Source organism: Paramormyrops kingsleyae, chromosome 10 (assembly GCF_048594095.1).
Source record: "Paramormyrops kingsleyae isolate MSU_618 chromosome 10, PKINGS_0.4, whole genome shotgun sequence".
NCBI classification, from domain to species: Eukaryota; Metazoa; Chordata; class Actinopteri; order Osteoglossiformes; family Mormyridae; genus Paramormyrops; species Paramormyrops kingsleyae.
Window position 1 is genome coordinate 8664493 of NC_132806.1, and position 17752 is coordinate 8682244.

Sequence of the window (17752 nt, forward strand, 5' to 3'; positions counted from 1 at the left end):
GACCGAGAGACTACTCGGGGTTATATATAGTTATGTCACTCCCAGGTACATCAGCACCTTGACCCTGTTGCGAGTCACAATGGAACAGAAGGGCCTTTACACCATCCACGCCACCAATGAGGATGACGAACAGGAGATGAACTTTGATCTCGATGTCACTGGTACGGGGGTGGGGGGCTGGGTCATGTGCCAATGTCATAGGGCTGCACGATTTGGGGAAAATATCGAATTGCGATTTTTCTGACAGAAATTGCGATTGCGATTTGATTTTTTATGTCAAGCTTCAGTTCAATATTCAGTGTGTAGTAATTTTAAAATTTACAGCGTGGAACATAAGTATTGAATGCGTCAACATTTTTCTCAGTAAATATATTTCTAAAGGATCTATTGACATGAAATTTACACCAGATGTCGGTAACAACCCAAGTAATCCACACATACAAAGAAATCAAAACAAATAAGTACATAGATTAAGTTATGTGAAATAAGGTGAAATGACACAGTGAAATTTATTTAAATTTGTTTAAAAGGAGCTTGCCGGTTCTATTGATGATAGGACCTTTCTGAAACAATCTCAGACCATGAAATAGGAAGGCAATTCACTTATAGCTCAGTAACGGAATCAGTATTTTTCCGCACCGTGAATGTAACATTTTCTTTGGGTTTCACGTGTTTGCTGTTTATGGGTTTATAGTCCTTCATGGGCCACGTCTGATTGGTGAGCATGACTGGCACGTGACAAGCACGGCGCTTGTGATTGGTGAGAATGACTGTCACACAGGGAACACGTCATGAATTTCTAAAACTATTCTCACGGCAGTTTTAAACCCTGGGTCCGATGTACTGTATAATGTATATCCTAAATCGCGATTTTGGCGACTTGCTAATCGCGTTGTTTCAAATCGCGATTTCGATTTGAAATCGATAAATCGTGCAGCCCTACCATGTCATCACCACCTGTGTTCCCACCAATCATGCGTCCTCTGCAGCTCCCCCTTCTCCTTCCTTCCGACACAGTTTTTCCTCACAGTTCATTCTTCCATTCCCACCTACCAGATAGATTCAAATCAACTCAGTTGAAGACATTTTATTTAATATAATGTCTTTGCCAAAATGGTTGCGCTAAACTTTTTAACATATAATTGCATTATAGTGGCACTTACTGACCTGCCACTTTGTGGGGTAACAATAGTTTAAATCATATGGAGCAGAGAAAATAAAATTCTATAGTTAGAAAAAATCCTGGGGGTCTGAGGTCAACTGGCCATCAAACCTCCCCGTCACTCAATAAACAGGAAGGGTGTCTTTAGTGCAATCTTCCATCACGCCATCTTCAAAACAAGAAAACGTTCAGGGAAAGTCTTAACAGCTGTTGTCACAGCCTCGGTTTATGCACACTCTGCATCCCTCCCCCATGTGTGAAGTGATTATCACTCCCCTCCCTAAGAGAGTGGTCAGGTTGGGCCTTTGTCAAGCAACCTCTCCCTGACAGTTCTCCCTCACATCGTGGAACTGTCGGACTACAGTATTGCCGAAAAGCAACATGGCGTTGTGTGTGCAGCAGAGGGCGCACCCTTCCCGAGAATAAAGTGGTACAGCTGCGACAGCATGTACAAGTGAGTACGCAGTCTGTGTTTTTAATACTCTTGCTGTGCTTTACATTCTCCACCAGGGGGCAATGTGGTAACTTGAAACATGCTTATTGCTGATCGTATTCCATGCATTTCTCGATGATTTTTCTTAGTCCTTCTGTCATGAAGTCATTTTTCATAGTTCCATATTCCAGTGAATTATGTCATATCCTTCTAAGACCTTGCAGTTTGCTTTCTCTGGTGTGCATCGTAAAACCACAGTCTCTAGTCTGCGTTTTAAGAACCATACGTTCAGTCATGCTGAAACCTGAAATACTGTGTAGGACATCCTGGGCTTTTCAGTGACATCACATTTATTGTGGTGTTACTAGGACACTATTATGTCAAAAACACAAATGCTAAAATCTTATTTCTAGGATATAACACAAGTATTTTATATTCATGGTATATACAGTCAATAAGTGTGATAATGCTTTAAATCCCCACATGTCAGATTTTAAGGTTCTACTTTAAACCAAGTAAAATTTATGACATGCTACATCTTTTGTGCCTATTTCCAATAATTAATGTGGATGGAAGTTTTAATAAATTATGAATATTGTTTCTTACCTTCACAACAGTAGAACATTCAGAAGTATAATGGCTTTGTGTACTATCACTCCAGGTGCAGCAATCAAACCAATGCATGGCGACCACTGAAGTCCGAACCTGAAAACCTGGACATCCAGACAAACATGACCTACAACGAGACCCGGAAAATCCACCAGACACGGAGCGTTCTGACCTTCCTCAAGCTGCAGAAGATCATGTCCGTCCGCTGTGAAGCCAGCAACGCCCTGGGTGGCCGGGCACGGAACATAAAGCTCTTTTCAAGCAGTACGCTCCTCCTTGACGTGATAAACAAACACATAAGGCTATAATGCTTTGATATGCTGTACTGTGCAAAAGTCTCAGGCAGTCAGAGAAAATGCATAAAGCTTTTTATCTGGGTAGTAGATGTATATTTGGTCAGTAAAATAAAACACAATTTAACACAGAATACATGCAAAAGAACAGTAATATAATTAAAAAGCAACTACAATAAACTAGTTAACTTGCTGAGGCATTGATTAGGGGTGGCATGGTGGTGCAGTGATTAGCAGTGTTCCCTCCCACCTCTGAGATCAGGGTTCGAGTCTTCGCCACGGCTCCATGTGTGTGGAGTTTGCATGTTCTCCCCATGTCATTGTGGGGTTCCTTCTGGGTACTTCTCCCAGTCCAAAAACATGCTGAGGGTAATTGACATTACCAAATTGCCCGTGTGTGTGTGTATACCCTGTGCTGGGTTGGCACCCCATCTTGGATTGTTTCCTGCCTTGTGTCCATAGGCTCCAGACCCCTGGCGATCCTGAATAGGACAAGCGGTTACAAAAAATGGATGGTATTGATTAGCCAAATATGGTATGCTGGCAAATACATGCATTGGACATATTGAATTACTGCAAATAATGGGTGGGTTTTGTAATGGCTAAGCTAAAACATGTTGATATAAATAATATTGAAGAGTTGCACCAATATGATGATCATTATAACATTTTTTGGCTGCCTAAGGCTTTTGTACAGCACTATATATACCTTCACTTGAACGCCTATGAAACTTTCAGGAATAAATATTATGAAAATCTGTTAGCTGGATGACAGGTTTCAGAGCTGACTTTAATCCTGTGCCATTGACAGTTAAGCTTGTAACCACATCCTCTCTGTTTCCATAGCGCTCTTCTCACAGGTGGCTGTTCTGGCCGCGGTCCTGGCCCTCGTGGTCATTGCCGTGATTTCCATCATTATCCTGATCGCGCTGTGGAGGAAGGTGAGAGCAAGCGGCCTGCACTTCCGGAAACCTCTTTAATTAATTTAATTTTAGTTAATGCGTGATTACTGATTCTGCGTGGAAGGGAAGGAAGAGCAAAGTGCCCCATCGTGGCAGCTGCAGCTGCTGGGTCACGGGCAGTGAAGAAAGGACATTTTTCTAACATCAGCCTGCTCTGTGGCTCCCTGCCTTTCCTACAGAAGCCACGATATGAGATCAGGTGGAAGGTGATTGAGTCAGTGAGCTCAGATGGACATGAATACATCTACGTGGATCCCATGCACCTGCCCTACGATTCGGCCTGGGAGATGCCCCGAGATAGCCTGGTTTTGGGTAAGGGGAGTCCTGGGTAGTTAACATTCTAAATGCATAGATATATCCATCTAGCTAACCCTACCTAACCCTACCTCTATTAATTAAAAATAGTGGTAAATAATATTTTCAACCATCTTACAACCATTTTTGCTGCAAAGGGTAGGGGGAGAAAGTCAAATACAGACACTCCTCATTAACGACCCACCTGTTTAACGACCACGTGGACTTACGAGCAGCTCTCCGACCGGTCAGCATTGTACGCTGTATGAGAACTTTGGCTGTTTCCACGGCAGCACGATACATATTAGAGCCGATTTACTCTATTCTCTTTACTACAGTACAGAGTACACTACTGAATAACATCTATACATATACAAAAAATGTAATAAATGGTGCAAAAACAATATGCTTGTAATATCAGTAAGGGGCAGCTCCTCGCTTATCGACCAATCCGCTTAACGTCCTAGTCGTTTGAACGGAACTTAATTAATTGAAGAGTGTCTGCATAATAAATAATAAAAAAAAAACAATAAAATATCTTTGATCGCATGTGGTATTTCAGGTCGCACTCTGGGCTCCGGGGCGTTCGGAAGAGTGGTCGAGGCGACCGCCTACGGCCTTGGCCATTCACAGTCCACCATGAAGGTTGCGGTGAAAATGCTGAAGTGTAGGTATCACATGGAGCCCTGTGTTTGTTTTTCCAGCTTGTTTTAAGGGCAGTTGATGCTTTTCCGCTCTTTGGAATGCTGTGATGCTTCAGGCTAACCACACTCCCTCCATACCCTCCTTTCCTTTATCAAAATTAATTCCCATTTCACAGATTTAATGCTTTTTATTAGCATGCCTGCTTATAACCACATTCATGTACGTTATTGGACATCTCAGGGTGAGGTGAGGTCAGGGGACCGGGCCTTATAACCACGTTCATGTACGTTATTGGACATCTCAGGGTGAGGTGAGGTCAGGGGACCGGGCCTTATAACCACGTTCATGTACGTTATTGGACATCTCAGGGTGGGGTTAGGTCAGGGGACCGGGCCTTATAACCACATTCATGTACGTTATTGGACATCTCAGGGTGAGGTCAGGGGACCGGGCCTTATAACCACATTCATGTACGTTATTGGACATCTCAGGGTGAGGTGAGGTCAGGGGACCGGGCCTTATAACCACGTTCATGTACGTTATTGGACATCTCAGGGTGAGGTGAGGTCAGGGGACCGGGCCTTATAATCACGTTCATGTACGTTATTGGACATCTCAGGGTGAGGTGAGGTCAGGGGACCGGGCCTTATAACCACGTTCATGTACGTTATTGGACATCTCAGGGTGGGGTCAGGGGACCGGGCCTTATAACCACGTTCATGTACGTTATTGGACATCTCAGGGTGAGGTGAGGTCAGGGGACCGGGCCTTATAACCACGTTCATGTACGTTATTGGACATCTCAGGGTGGGGTGAGGTCAGGGGACCGGGCCTAGATCCTGAAGCCCAGTCTCACACAGTGTTGTCACCTTTCCCTCTTCAGTGTGTTTCCCTCGTCGTTTTCATTCCTCCTCAAAAACTCACCTCCACCTCCCATCAATTGAGTTACCTGGTTCTGTTCTGCATGGCAGAGGACTTACAGAACTGATCAAGAAATCTGTAATGTGCCCTTGAATGTATATGCTTCAAACATGTGTCACATTTATCATATGTACACACACAGACACAGTGTGTGTGTGTATATATGTATATATATATATTGCCTATAGATATTGCTTGTGAGCTGACTCTGCCCCCCCCCCATAAAACCACAGCCACAGCACGCAAGAGCGAAACCCAGGCCCTGATGTCCGAGCTGAAGATCATGAGTCACCTGGGGCCACACCTCAACATTGTTAACCTGCTGGGGGCGTGTACCAAGCAAGGTGAGCTCCTGCCATCTGCCCTGCACCACAGACACGGCTGTCAGTCTCTGCTGCCATGTTCTCCAGCCTTACTATTTAAATGTTATAGTTATCACTGCAATTTTGAGTATTTTTTGACGTATTTGATTTTTAATTATTTTTTGTACTTTTTTCCCCAAAAATTACATGAAAACGGTAGCTGTCTCACTGTGTATTTGAATTACGTGTTTCTACTAAATACTGTATAAAATTAATAATTTGGTGGAATTAAACTGGATGCAAATGTTGGAATCATGCATCTGTGCATTTAGTTGTCCCCTGTAAGCAAGCACGTTACGAAAAGGGTTGGAAAAAAAGTTAACCTCTGTGATATTTGCAAACACGGGTGTATGTAAACCGAAAGTGTCTACAGTTTTGATACTGTTTTTATTTTTGGTACAGGTCCGATCTACCTGATAACCGAGTACTGTCGCTATGGAGACCTGGTGGACTACCTTCACCGGAACAAGCACACCTTTTTGCAGTACTATGCGGACAAGAGTCGCCGGGATGCAGACATGTGTGCAAACAGCGTGTCAACGGGTCAGGGAAAAGGGTAAGGAGGGCGATCGCTCCCAGTCCCTTCACCACACCATCAGGCCCTGGAACATTCTGCGTGACATCATCCCTAGACAGGGGACCAAGCATTAATACACTGCTAAAATTCAATTCAATTCAATTATATTTATATAGTGCTTTTAACAACAGTCATTGTCACAAAGATCTTTACATATAATCGGCCCGAACCCCCACCAAGTAAGCCTGAGGCGACAGAGGCAAGGAAAAATTCCCTCTAGCAGGAAGAAACCTTGAGAGGAACCTTGAGTTGGAAGGGGACCCCATCCTCCTCTGGGCGACCGGGGTGCATGAAAGCCTTTATATCAATGAAAAGATGGTCTGTGGTACAGAGTGAAGCATTGCTGGCTCATACCACCTGGGATGTGGGTTCGAGTTCCACCCCTGATTGGGTGTGTGCAAAGTTTGCATGTGTTGAGCGTCGTTCTTCCAGGTTCTCTGGTTTGCTTCCGCAGTCCATGATTTGTCCCATGTGAGTGCGTGGTTATGTATGTGTGTATGCCCTATGATGGACCGGTGTTCTATCTTGAGTGTACCCTATCCCGCCTAGAATAGGTTCCATAATGTCCCTGGAATGCATAGGTGGCTGGAAGATACACGGTACCTTTGTGGATGGCATGGTCACTCATTGCTTAGCGTTTTCAGTTCTCAGTCTTGTATTTGGGGGTCCATTTGTTCATCCTTTGTTGCGTATGTTTCCTCTGGTCTGCTCTAGGTTACAGTCCATAAACATACAAAAAGTTTGACTGTCTCTTAATAGTCCATGTTTCTAGAGTATGTGCCGTGTGATGGATCGGCGACCTGTCCGGGGTGTCCCCTACTCAGACCCTGGGCCTGCTGGGACAGGCTTGTGGCTCCCCACAACCAGTTCTGGGTTAATGTTTATGGAAAATGAGTGGATGGATCATTAGCAGACAGAGAGAGCAAGATGGATGGGTTGCTATCACACAGGGACTCATAGCAACATTACACAGCTGGTTAGGAGACATTGTTTCTGGCATCACATTACAGGTGTTTTGCCAGCCTTAGACCTGACTTTCATATTTATCATGCTGGGGTTAAAAATGGCCCATCGTCAAGAGGTAACAGAGAGTGACACTATAAGAAGCTTCTTCACAGGCCACAAGCGGTGTGACTGACAATGAAATGTCGTTCAGCAGTGAATGTGACGGAGGCTACATGGACATGAGCAAGGATGACACCATGGAGTACGTGCCGATGCAGGAGCTGAATGACAGCATCAAGTACGCCGACATAGAGCCATCGCCCTATGAAACACATTACCAGCAGGATAACTACCAGGGACAAGGTAAAAAAAGAAATAGCTAATGAGGGCCTGAACTAGAACTTTCCTCCGCATCCAAAACCCACTCTCACCCCTTGCCCTCATAGTAATAACAAGGTAACATTAGACCATATACAATAGACCATATATAGCTTTTGAGCTGGAGGAAAGGACTTTAAATAAATATCCAGAGGAAAGAATTTATGTATACACTGTAATACATTATGTACAGATATAGAATTCAATGTTAGTCTTGTGTTTTCTACTAGAAAGATAAATTTAGTGAGTGACTGTCCAGCTGGGGTTCTCACCGTGAGATCCAATGAAGATCCTCTTGCTTTGTGTCTGGGTTGCAGTCCAGGAGAGGGTAGACGCAGCCCTGGTTATCAGTGACTCCCCCATCCTGAGCTACGCGGACCTGGTGGGCTTCAGCTATCAGGTGGCCAAAGGGATGGAGTTCCTGGCAGCCAAAAATGTATGTTACAGCATGATTTTCCCCTGAGTCCTGGTGCTGGGAGACCTGTGTGGAAACTAGCTTCTGTACTGGTTGACCCGTTACAATATGAAATTTTATTTCATTTTTATTGATTTACAGAGGTGGGGATTTCAGGTCCAGAGAGTACACATCCAGACCAAGATTTTGTTTCAACCAATCAGTTGAGTATAAAGAGTCACAGTCACAGAGTACTCAACTGGGATTTGTTTCCCAAACAACGACAGAAGTTAGCATTAATGATGTATCGTACTATGGTAGTTCAAACTAACCAACATCCGAAGTACGACTTTCCCAAAATTGTCGTACCACAGTAGTTTGAACCACGTTAGTTTTTAACTACCGTAGTTCGAAACTACAATGGATCCAGCGATGATTGGTCTGACTCACGGCGAGTTGTGCACAAAAACTAACCTTTAAACTTTATAATATCAATGGTCTAACTTTCACAGCCAGTCGCGTAGAAAAACTCGCGAACTGTGCTGTGTATTATCATATAAATATATAACAATCATATATATATGTCATCATCATTAATTTATTGTGTCAGTCACATAACACCAATAATAAGAAAAACTCAGAAAGACGCTTTCTGGATAAAATTAGACACCCCTGTGCTAATAAAATACTCTGCAGTCTGAGAATTCTCCCTATTGCTCACTACAGACAGTTGCCGACTTGGTCGATCTAATGTACAATTATATCATACTTATGACCAGAGACCCACACAACAATTACGTTTCAAACTACATTTTCAGACAACTTCACATTATATGTGATCGTAGAGCTAAATTACTCCTTATTAGGTACTAAAGATTATTACATTTCTTACTTGACGATGACCATACCCTTCTTAGACTGCATTTTCCACCATCGCTGACGTATTTACCCAGAACTAAGCTTCTAACTACAGCTCGAAAACTGTAGTTCAAACTATGCAACTTAACGACAGTTAACACCTGTGTCGTACTTACATAGTTCGAACCACGCAAGTTGCTAACGTAGTTAGCAACTATGGTTTTGGGAAACGCACCCCCGGTTCTTTGCAACAAAATCTTGGTCTGGATTTGTACTCTGTGGACCTGAAATCTCCACCTCTGTTGATTTACTGATTGCCATTATATTTTGAGAATTATTTGTAAGAATATAGCCGAAACTCTTTCCAATTTATAATAGTAATTTGTGTGTAATTCTTTACATTTAAGGTCACAGACCCTGGAAATTTACTGAACGACTCTTTAATGCTCATTTAAGATAAATATATTTAATTCGTTGCACAAGGCGCACAAATGAAATGAAAATTATACTTCATTCCCCTAAATACATTTGTAACACTTCTTTTTAACTCTTGTAAATAAATGTAACATTTAATTTATTATGATATTCCATGCATTGTCTCATCAATCTCATTCATTTGTTTTAATTATTAAGTGTCTACTTGGGACAAAACCAAGTGAAAAGAGATAGTGGCTGTATATTTATATTATGTTAAATCACGTGGTGGCAAAATAATGTAGCATTTAACGCTTTGAGTGCTAAACATGTGATTGCTTAAGATGTCCCCGTTCGTTCTGCAGTGCGTTCACCGTGACCTTGCGGCTCGAAACGTCCTGATCTGCGAGGGGAAACTGGTGAAAATCTGTGACTTTGGTTTGGCCAGGGACATCATGCATGACTCCAACTACATCTCCAAGGGCAATGTGAGTACTGGTCCTTTCAGTACTGGAACATTCCTTGAGTTTATTTATATAAGTGCTGGTCAACTTGCTTTTGCAAAAGTGAGTCACAGGAAATGTATGCAGCCGCACATGTTACAGTCTAGCACTTCCTCAAGGTTGCAGTAGTTGGAGTTTTCATGATACTTGAACCACTTGAGGCCCTTTACAGTAATGGTATCAAAACTAGAGGTCACACTGCTATTGGCCATCATCAAGTGCCCAACTCTTTGAATGCAAATATGTGGAAATGGAGGCCTGTACCCATGTACCTTTAGACCTTCCTTCCTCTGAAATGGAGGCCTGTACCCTTGTACCTTTAGACCTTCCTTCCTCTGAAATGGAGGCCTGTACTCTTGTACCTTTAGACCTTCCTTCCTCTGAAATGGAGGCCTGTACTCTTGTACCTTTAGACCTTCCTTCCTCTGAAATGGAGGCCTGTACTCTTGTACCTTTAGACATTCCTTCCTCTGAAATGGAGGCCTGTACTATTGTACCTTTAGACCTTCCTTCCTCTGAAATGGAGGCCTGTACTTTTGTACCTTTAGACCTTCCTTCCTCTGAAATGGATGGCTCCAGAAAGCATCTTCCATAACCTCTACACCACTCTGAGTGACGTCTGGTCCTATGGCATCCTGCTGTGGGAGATCTTCACCCTGGGCAAGTATATTATTCATTTCAAGGCGTATGAAACATACCAATGGGCTGTGGTGGACACATGGGAACATGGGTTCTGCTCAAAATGTTTTAATTTCCTGGAAGTCTTATTTCCTGGACGACTTTTTATCTTTCAGCAACAAATTCCTACCAAAATCTTATACATAATATAAAAATTGATCCTTTATCATGGATCTGGACAGGTTTGCACTTGTAGCTCATGGGAACAGAATGGGTTTATTAACAAAAACAGTACAAAATAAAGGACCACGAGGGGTCAAAACTAAAAAGGGGAAAAACAAAGACTAATTTAAAATTGGGTCGGGAAACAAGGAGGGCAGGCAGCAAAGAACATCATACATCAAACAATGAGCCACCGGGGAACTGAACTGAGGCAGGGACTTTAATACTAAGGGGTAACGAGACTAACACAGGAGAGGTGAGACTAATTAACAAGAACTAGTAAAACAGGCCACAGGTGAAACTATTAAACTAAAACATGAAAAACTAGGAAACAGAATCTAACAATGGGGACAACAGACGGGTAAAAACACAATCAAGGGCACAAGGGCAAAAGACCAAAACTGAATACAAATCAAAACACAGGGACTAGAAAACTGATACAACTGAAACACAAGGGAACAAAATCTACAAAACTACAGAAACAGGAGGTGGGATTTGAACACGCGACAAAGGGATTTGGAGGTAGCTCCATGCACTACACAGTGAGCTATGCAGCTGACATGGAGTAGGGGAAACATGAACACTGACAGGAGGGACAGGATGGCCAGCGACACCTGCTGGCCAAACGGGGAAGGGACACCACAGACTGGGAACAACAGGAGCTGACCCTGACGTCCTTAATTTATCTTAATGTCATTCAGAGGTGGACATTTCAGGTCCAGAAAGTAAAACTCCAAACCAGGATTTTGTTTCAACCAACCAGTTGAGTTCTCTGTGACAGTGACTCTTTATTCTCAATTGGTTGGTTGAAACAAAATCCTGGTTTGGATTTTTACTTTCTGGACCTGAAATGTCCACCTTTGATGTCATTTTACTATTTTGGTCATTACATTCTCAACAAGTCGTTCTCCTCCTTTCTTTCATCAATCATATTATTTGTTTGTGCAATTCAATCTAGGCCTGCATATAAGATTATAAAAAGAACTGGAAGATTTCCTGCTTTGATTTTTTTCCCCCTTTCAACTTAAGTTTGTTAAACTTGCCAATTCCCAGGAGGAACCCCCTACCCCGACCTCCCCATGAACGACCTGTTCTACAGCGCGCTAAAGGGAGGTTACAGGATGACTAAGCCCTCTCACGCCACCGACGACATGTACGTCCTCACCCTTCCGTTCCTCCTTCCATGCTTCTCTCTGGCTCATCATTATAGTCATGGTACCTTAGATTTGGAAGATAACAGAAACGGGGTGAAGCAGTTTATTCCCAACCATGTTTTCCAGTTATGATATAATGCGGAAATGCTGGGACGAAAAGTTTGAGAAGAGACCCGAGTTCTCATTTTTGGTTCACACAATGGGGAACATGTTGCCTGACAGCTACAAAAAGGTATCGTACTTTGCATTTCTAATTTATCCTGTTGGAGAAGGGAAATCTACTGGCTACAGATATGTCCCTCTTTCTTCCCCCGGAACAGAAATACAGCCAGGTGAACGAGAGTTTCTTAAAGAGTGATCACCCTGCCGTGGCACGCACTAAATCCAGGCTGTCGAGACCGTCGCTGTCCCCAAGCCAGCCTGCTGTGGCCATCCGGCAAGAGGCCGAGGGGGAAGAGGCCACAACTTCCTACAACGAGTACATTATCCCCATCCCGGATCCCAAACCGGAGGAAGTCTGTGACAAAGGCGATACTTCCCCTGAAAGTCCCTTGAGGTATGGCTAAGGAGTGGATGGCTGACTAGCGTCTGGGTGCGATGACGTCAGTCTAAGTCTGCATGAGGAACGTGCTAGAAAAAGGAGACTTGAGCTTAAATAAAGAGGGTTCTTCCACCATTGCCCAATACTCGGCTGCCAGATGTGCGATAAGAATATTACATACACTTTACAGATACAGATCTGTGCAAAAGTCATTGAAGAATTTCCTGTTTTAAGTTATCTGGACAGAAAGTGTATATTTGCGGACAAAAACATTGTTTATCATTAGATTGTACACTGATAAGCAGTCATACAATAAAAAGGAACGCAAACTTTTTCTGTTTTTCCAAAAGTTAGACACTTTGTTGCATGGCTAAAAAAACACAGCCTTGGTTCATAAATATACTGTATCTTCAAGGACACCTCAGCCAATTTTACCACCAGCACACTTAAATAATTAACCTAATTAATTAATAAATTAAATTAAATTAAATTAAAGTTTAATTTAAAATTTAATGAGGCTTAGTCAAACTATCCTCCCCCTCTCTCTCTCTCTCTCTCTCTCTCTCTCTATATATATATATATATATATATATATATGTGCTCAAAAAAGACAAGTAACACAATCCGACCAGACAATGTTACAGTGAAGTAATTACGTGGAATATCGTTTCTTGTGTCAAAATTGTGGCCACGATAAAAAAAAAAACTATGTGGTATTTCTTAGTCAATAACCTTCCAGGAGCCAAACTTCCTTCCTTTAAGCAGAAAAACATATAATTTGCACGACAACAATGAGGTTTTTTTTTTTAACTACTTTTTAACCAGAAGTGGCAACCGGTGCATAAGCTTCTGTTATTAATGATGTTTAAAAACTGCAGGGAATAAATATATGTGTTTATGAACTGCTTCCAAACTAATGCTTTTATTCTTGGCTCAAATACTAAATAGCAAAACAGTATATTTAACTGGGTCAGTAGGGACCGAGTCCACAACTATGGATGTTTTATCTTTCTCCAGCTGTCAGGATCCCGTGGGGGATGACAGCTATAGAATCCCTGAAGTAGCCATCCCAGAGGACACAAAGGACAGCGACACTCAGGAGAAGGACCTGACTGAGGGCAAGGCAACCCCAGACGTGGAGGAAAGCTTTCTGTAGCCTCCAAACCCAGTGTCTGTCCCAGAAGCAAATGCACTGCAAAATGTAGGCTTGCTTAAAAAAAGGCATGTTCTACTGAAATGGCAGAGGGCTACGTTTCCAAATACTGTCTACGCAGTAAGGATGTCTGCAGTTATCTAGGGCTCTTTATTTAAGGAGGGCTCTTTATTTAAGGAGGGCTCTTTATTTAAGGAGGGCTCTTTATTTAAGGAGGGCTCTTTATTTAAGGAGGGCTCTTTATTTAAGGAGGGCTCTTTATTTAAATCTGTCCTTTAATGCCAGTGTGTAATTAGAGCTGGTCTTTGTATTTTTTTACACGCTGGTTTTTACTGCAACAACTTACAGATGCAAACTATGGTTTCCTTCCAAATTTTTACCTAGATTCATTTGAATGGCTTAAGGTAAATGGTTTCCTGGACGTCAAACAAACCTTTACAATTGTGATGAAGTGCAATTCTGCAGGAAAATATGGACACAATTAAAAAACAGACACATAATATTCCAGATGCAGCTCACGTGTGTATCACAATAAGAATACTGAAATATTAAAACTAGTGCGAGTGATCGCAACCTCATGGACTGTCACAGAGTTTTTCTGACTTTTTTCACTTGCTCTGTCGCACTCCCTAATCAAATAGCGCCATAGGCAATCATCTATTGGGCAGGCCGGGCCTGTTTAGGGGAATCTTCTACAACTACAGATATTCCCCAGTAATAATAATAATAATAATAATAATAATAATGTGCGTACATGCATGCCATTATTATTTTTAAATTCATTGTGCACTACAGGAATACAGACAACAGGTCAAATATTTGGTCAAAGAGAATGTAACCAATCATCAGTTCAGACCCAGAGTACATTGCTGAGAAATTTCACAAAATTCATGTAATATCTTAATATATAGGGTGATATGCTATATAATTATTGATTGTATACTACGTAGCACATGAATGTACAAAACTGTGTGCATATTTTAATGTCTTGTCCTGAAATAACAAAATTTCTAATAAATAAATAGCACAGCCACATATTTTGGTATAATGTTTACAGGGGCTCCCATTGACATCACCCTGTGCTATTTTGATCCATATCATTGTTACTTAATATTCAAGTATATGTTGTGTATATGTATGCATAGGTATATACCTATTTGGATTTAGCTATTTAGCTGAATTATCTGGTCTAACCAACCTTTTAGTAAAATAGCATCATAAGCACCAAATCTTGCAAGGTTTGATATAGTGCCAAATTTGTACATTTTAAATGAATGTGAAGTGCCTTGGAACATTGCTCAATCACTGCCAAATGTTCAAGAATTTAGATTTTTAATGACAATGTAAATAGGACACAAGTATGTTATCTTCTACTTTATGATTTCTGTGTATAAAAGGATTTTTTTTATCATGTAGCATGTAAATCTATTGTGTTTTTCATAGCTGTAGTAGTTAAGCCTTAAAATATGCATTTAAAAGCTTTTGGGAGGTACTTTAACAAGCAGTCAGTCAGTATTAGAATTGTGTTAGGGGAAATGCAATAACTCAATAGCTGTTCCAAATTTGCACTTTACCATCATATGCAGGGGATGAGTGACAGAGATTATTACTCACATTATAGTATAGTTGTATAAAGATAATTCTCTTGTCACTGGTGGTACTCAGTGTCTGTCTCGTTTAATATGCACTTGTGTTTCGTGAAAATCCAACCTTTTCTTAAGGGAACCCTCTCCGGGATTGACAGTATTGTCCGCATCCTCCATTTGACGGGAGGGCCTCCATCCATCAGTGCCGTGACCGTCATGAGATGGCAGCTCTGAAATCCAATTTGACGTAAAAAACATAAGTGTATGTTTGTTCCCTGAAGCATTCCGCCAAACAGGCTGAGACCCATGGAAATATTTTCTGGCACCTTCTGAAATTAATATGCAACAATTTACCCAGCCTCGACAGTTTCAAGTCATCTAAACTAAGCATGCATCATTATTTACCACAAGATTCTATTTTTGGTGATATTTTACGTTATGTTACGTTATACATTGAATTTCTTTGTATTATATTAAAAACATTCAATATTATGTTTTATTTTGACAAGGTAGCTAATGCATTGTGCTCCTTTAAACTGTATTATAACATTTTTGTTATATTCTTAACAACACTGCATCAATGTAGCAATATGATTTCATGAATGTAGTAGATACATTCTGAAAACTTTTACTATTTTTTTTTTCAGTGAGACCAAACGTGCTTACAGGTAAATTAATATGTTCATTTGTTATGTGAGACAAATGCAAACATGGCGTTAGAATACAGAATAAACGTGTAATTGTTCAAGTCTGAAGGCTGCGTGTTTAGATGCCAGCAGGGATGAAGCTTGTAGCCTTGTGAAGATAAAAGTCTGAATTATAAATCTGCCTGTATTAATGGACACAATTCTTTGCTATAGATAGCAAGCAGATTCCTACTAGCTCATTTTAAAGATATCAGTCCAGAATTTCAGGCAGAATTTCCGTTGTCTCTGCTCAAGGTACTAAAAGTACTGTAGGTCAATTATTAGGTATTTAGCAAACCTGAATATGCACAATGCGTGTTCCATACTATAGTACACAGACATTCATATACGCTGTGGTACCAAAGCATTTAAAATGTTTACAGCTGTATTTTGTATGTATTTAGTATTCTATGAATGTTTAAAAATCATTATAAAAAAAGTATATTAAATAATGTTACTATTACGTTCTTGTACTGTGTTCTTTAACCTTGTTCCCTGTTGCATAAACACCTTTCTAATTGCATATTTTAAACATTTTTTAAAATAATAAACATATTTTCAATGGATATGATCAGTAGAACAATAATGCAGCATTTTCAAAATATATAGCATGTAATTAAAAACACTGCCTTGTTCCCAGTACACCATGGAAAGAAAAAGACATAATTTATGCTTTGATACCTATTACTGTTGCTTATGGAGACTTGTGGTGTGTGGCTCAGCAGGCTAAGCCTCTGTGCCTATAATCTGAAGGTCGTCAGTTCCAGCCTGGCCTTCACAGTATAGTCACACGTCTGTGGGCCTTTGAGTAAGGCCCTTAAGCCACCACTGCTCTTTGCAAAAGAGCTGTTGTGCATTGGTGACACCTCTGTTGAATTCACGGTGCTGAGTGGTGAAAAAGGTATAGGCATTTAGGGTAGCGATGTCTAGGATGTTGTACCACAGCAGCATGGGCCACCTCTGTGTTTGTTGCTTGCAGGTGTAGGTGCCAACCATCTGGTCCATGGTGTTAACACCTCCTTTGGTCTTGTTCTAGAATGTGATCACTTCTGGTTTTTACTATTCTGCTGTTGTCATCCATCATTTTATCGTGGTGCATTGTGCTCAGGAGGACAACAGCCATTCCTTTCTTTCTGACATAGCTGGCCATGGTAATGCTGCCATTGAATCCAAACTCTGTGCTGTGAACCTCCCTGGACTTGAAAGCCTTCATCAGAGCAGGGATGTCTGGCTTGTTGTGGTCGTAGAGTCCCCACAATAGTGAGATCCATTTCCAGGAGATGCTGCACAAGAGGCACACTAGTGAAAAAGTTATCTGTGGTGATGTTGCAACCTGTGTTTCTGAATCTACTGCACAACTGCGGCACAGTGTTTTCCCCCAGATTCTTCTGAACTTCTTCCCCTGGTTGTCTCCCTGTGTAAACCATCCCGTCTATTGTGTATGGGATGCGTGCATCAGGTCTTGCTGTGTAAAATAATCTTCCTGATCGGTGACACTTCTGACATAGGGTGTGTGGTCCACAGTAAATATATCGCTGACAGTCACAATTGTTAAGAATCACAGGTTCTCATGAAATTGTATGGGAAATGCATGTGGCTCATTTTTGACCCACTTATGGAAGCTTGGGGTAGTAATACAAATATTACAATTTCTTAAAAAGTATAAGAGATAACTTAAAAATGTTAATGGAATGATATAAAAAAACATGTTATTTAAGGAATACCTGGAATATGAAACAATAACTTTTCATTACAAAGATATTTCAAGAAAACGACCTCACCGAAGCCCCTCCCACCAACTCCATGTGTGCCACAGGTGGCTGACCCTGCCCTGAAATCCCCCAAGCATTCTCTCACCTGCATTTGTTTAGATGCCTCATGAAGATTGAGATGGAGTGTGCAAAAAGAGGATTTGCCCACAGGAGATCAAAAAAACTACCATATTACATCACAGTACCATGTTCTCCTATATGGAACATTGTGGAAAGCTGGAAGTCACTGAACTCTGACTTTGGATAGTTGCAGTGTAACAGACACCTAAT

The 17752-nt window shown here is 41.3% G+C and overlaps 1 protein-coding gene across 4 annotated transcripts in view; it reads left to right on the forward strand.

The window, feature by feature from the left end:
• The window catches only part of pdgfrb (platelet-derived growth factor receptor, beta polypeptide), a 38625-nt gene extending 22452 nt beyond the window's left edge, over positions 1–16173 (forward strand). For 3 of the 4 annotated variants that reach the window (XM_023833902.2, XM_023833901.2, XM_023833903.2), the window contains 16 exons: positions 46–161; positions 1493–1616; positions 2257–2468; positions 3344–3438; positions 3639–3771; positions 4316–4420; positions 5553–5663; positions 6084–6237; positions 7415–7566; positions 7899–8017; positions 9613–9735; positions 10299–10410; positions 11644–11743; positions 11871–11976; positions 12065–12300; positions 13303–16173. In XM_023833902.2, the coding sequence (XP_023689670.1) occupies positions 46–161; positions 1493–1616; positions 2257–2468; positions 3344–3438; positions 3639–3771; positions 4316–4420; positions 5553–5663; positions 6084–6237; positions 7415–7566; positions 7899–8017; positions 9613–9735; positions 10299–10410; positions 11644–11743; positions 11871–11976; positions 12065–12300; positions 13303–13441 (2137 nt within the window). In that variant the 3' untranslated portion in view covers positions 13442–16173. The remainder of the gene's footprint in view (positions 1–45; positions 162–1492; positions 1617–2256; positions 2469–3343; positions 3439–3638; positions 3772–4315; positions 4421–5552; positions 5664–6083; positions 6238–7414; positions 7567–7898; positions 8018–9612; positions 9736–10298; positions 10411–11643; positions 11744–11870; positions 11977–12064; positions 12301–13302) is intronic. The other variant, XM_023833905.2, reaches the window with a different exon arrangement.
• Positions 16174–17752: the final 1579 nt, after the last annotated feature.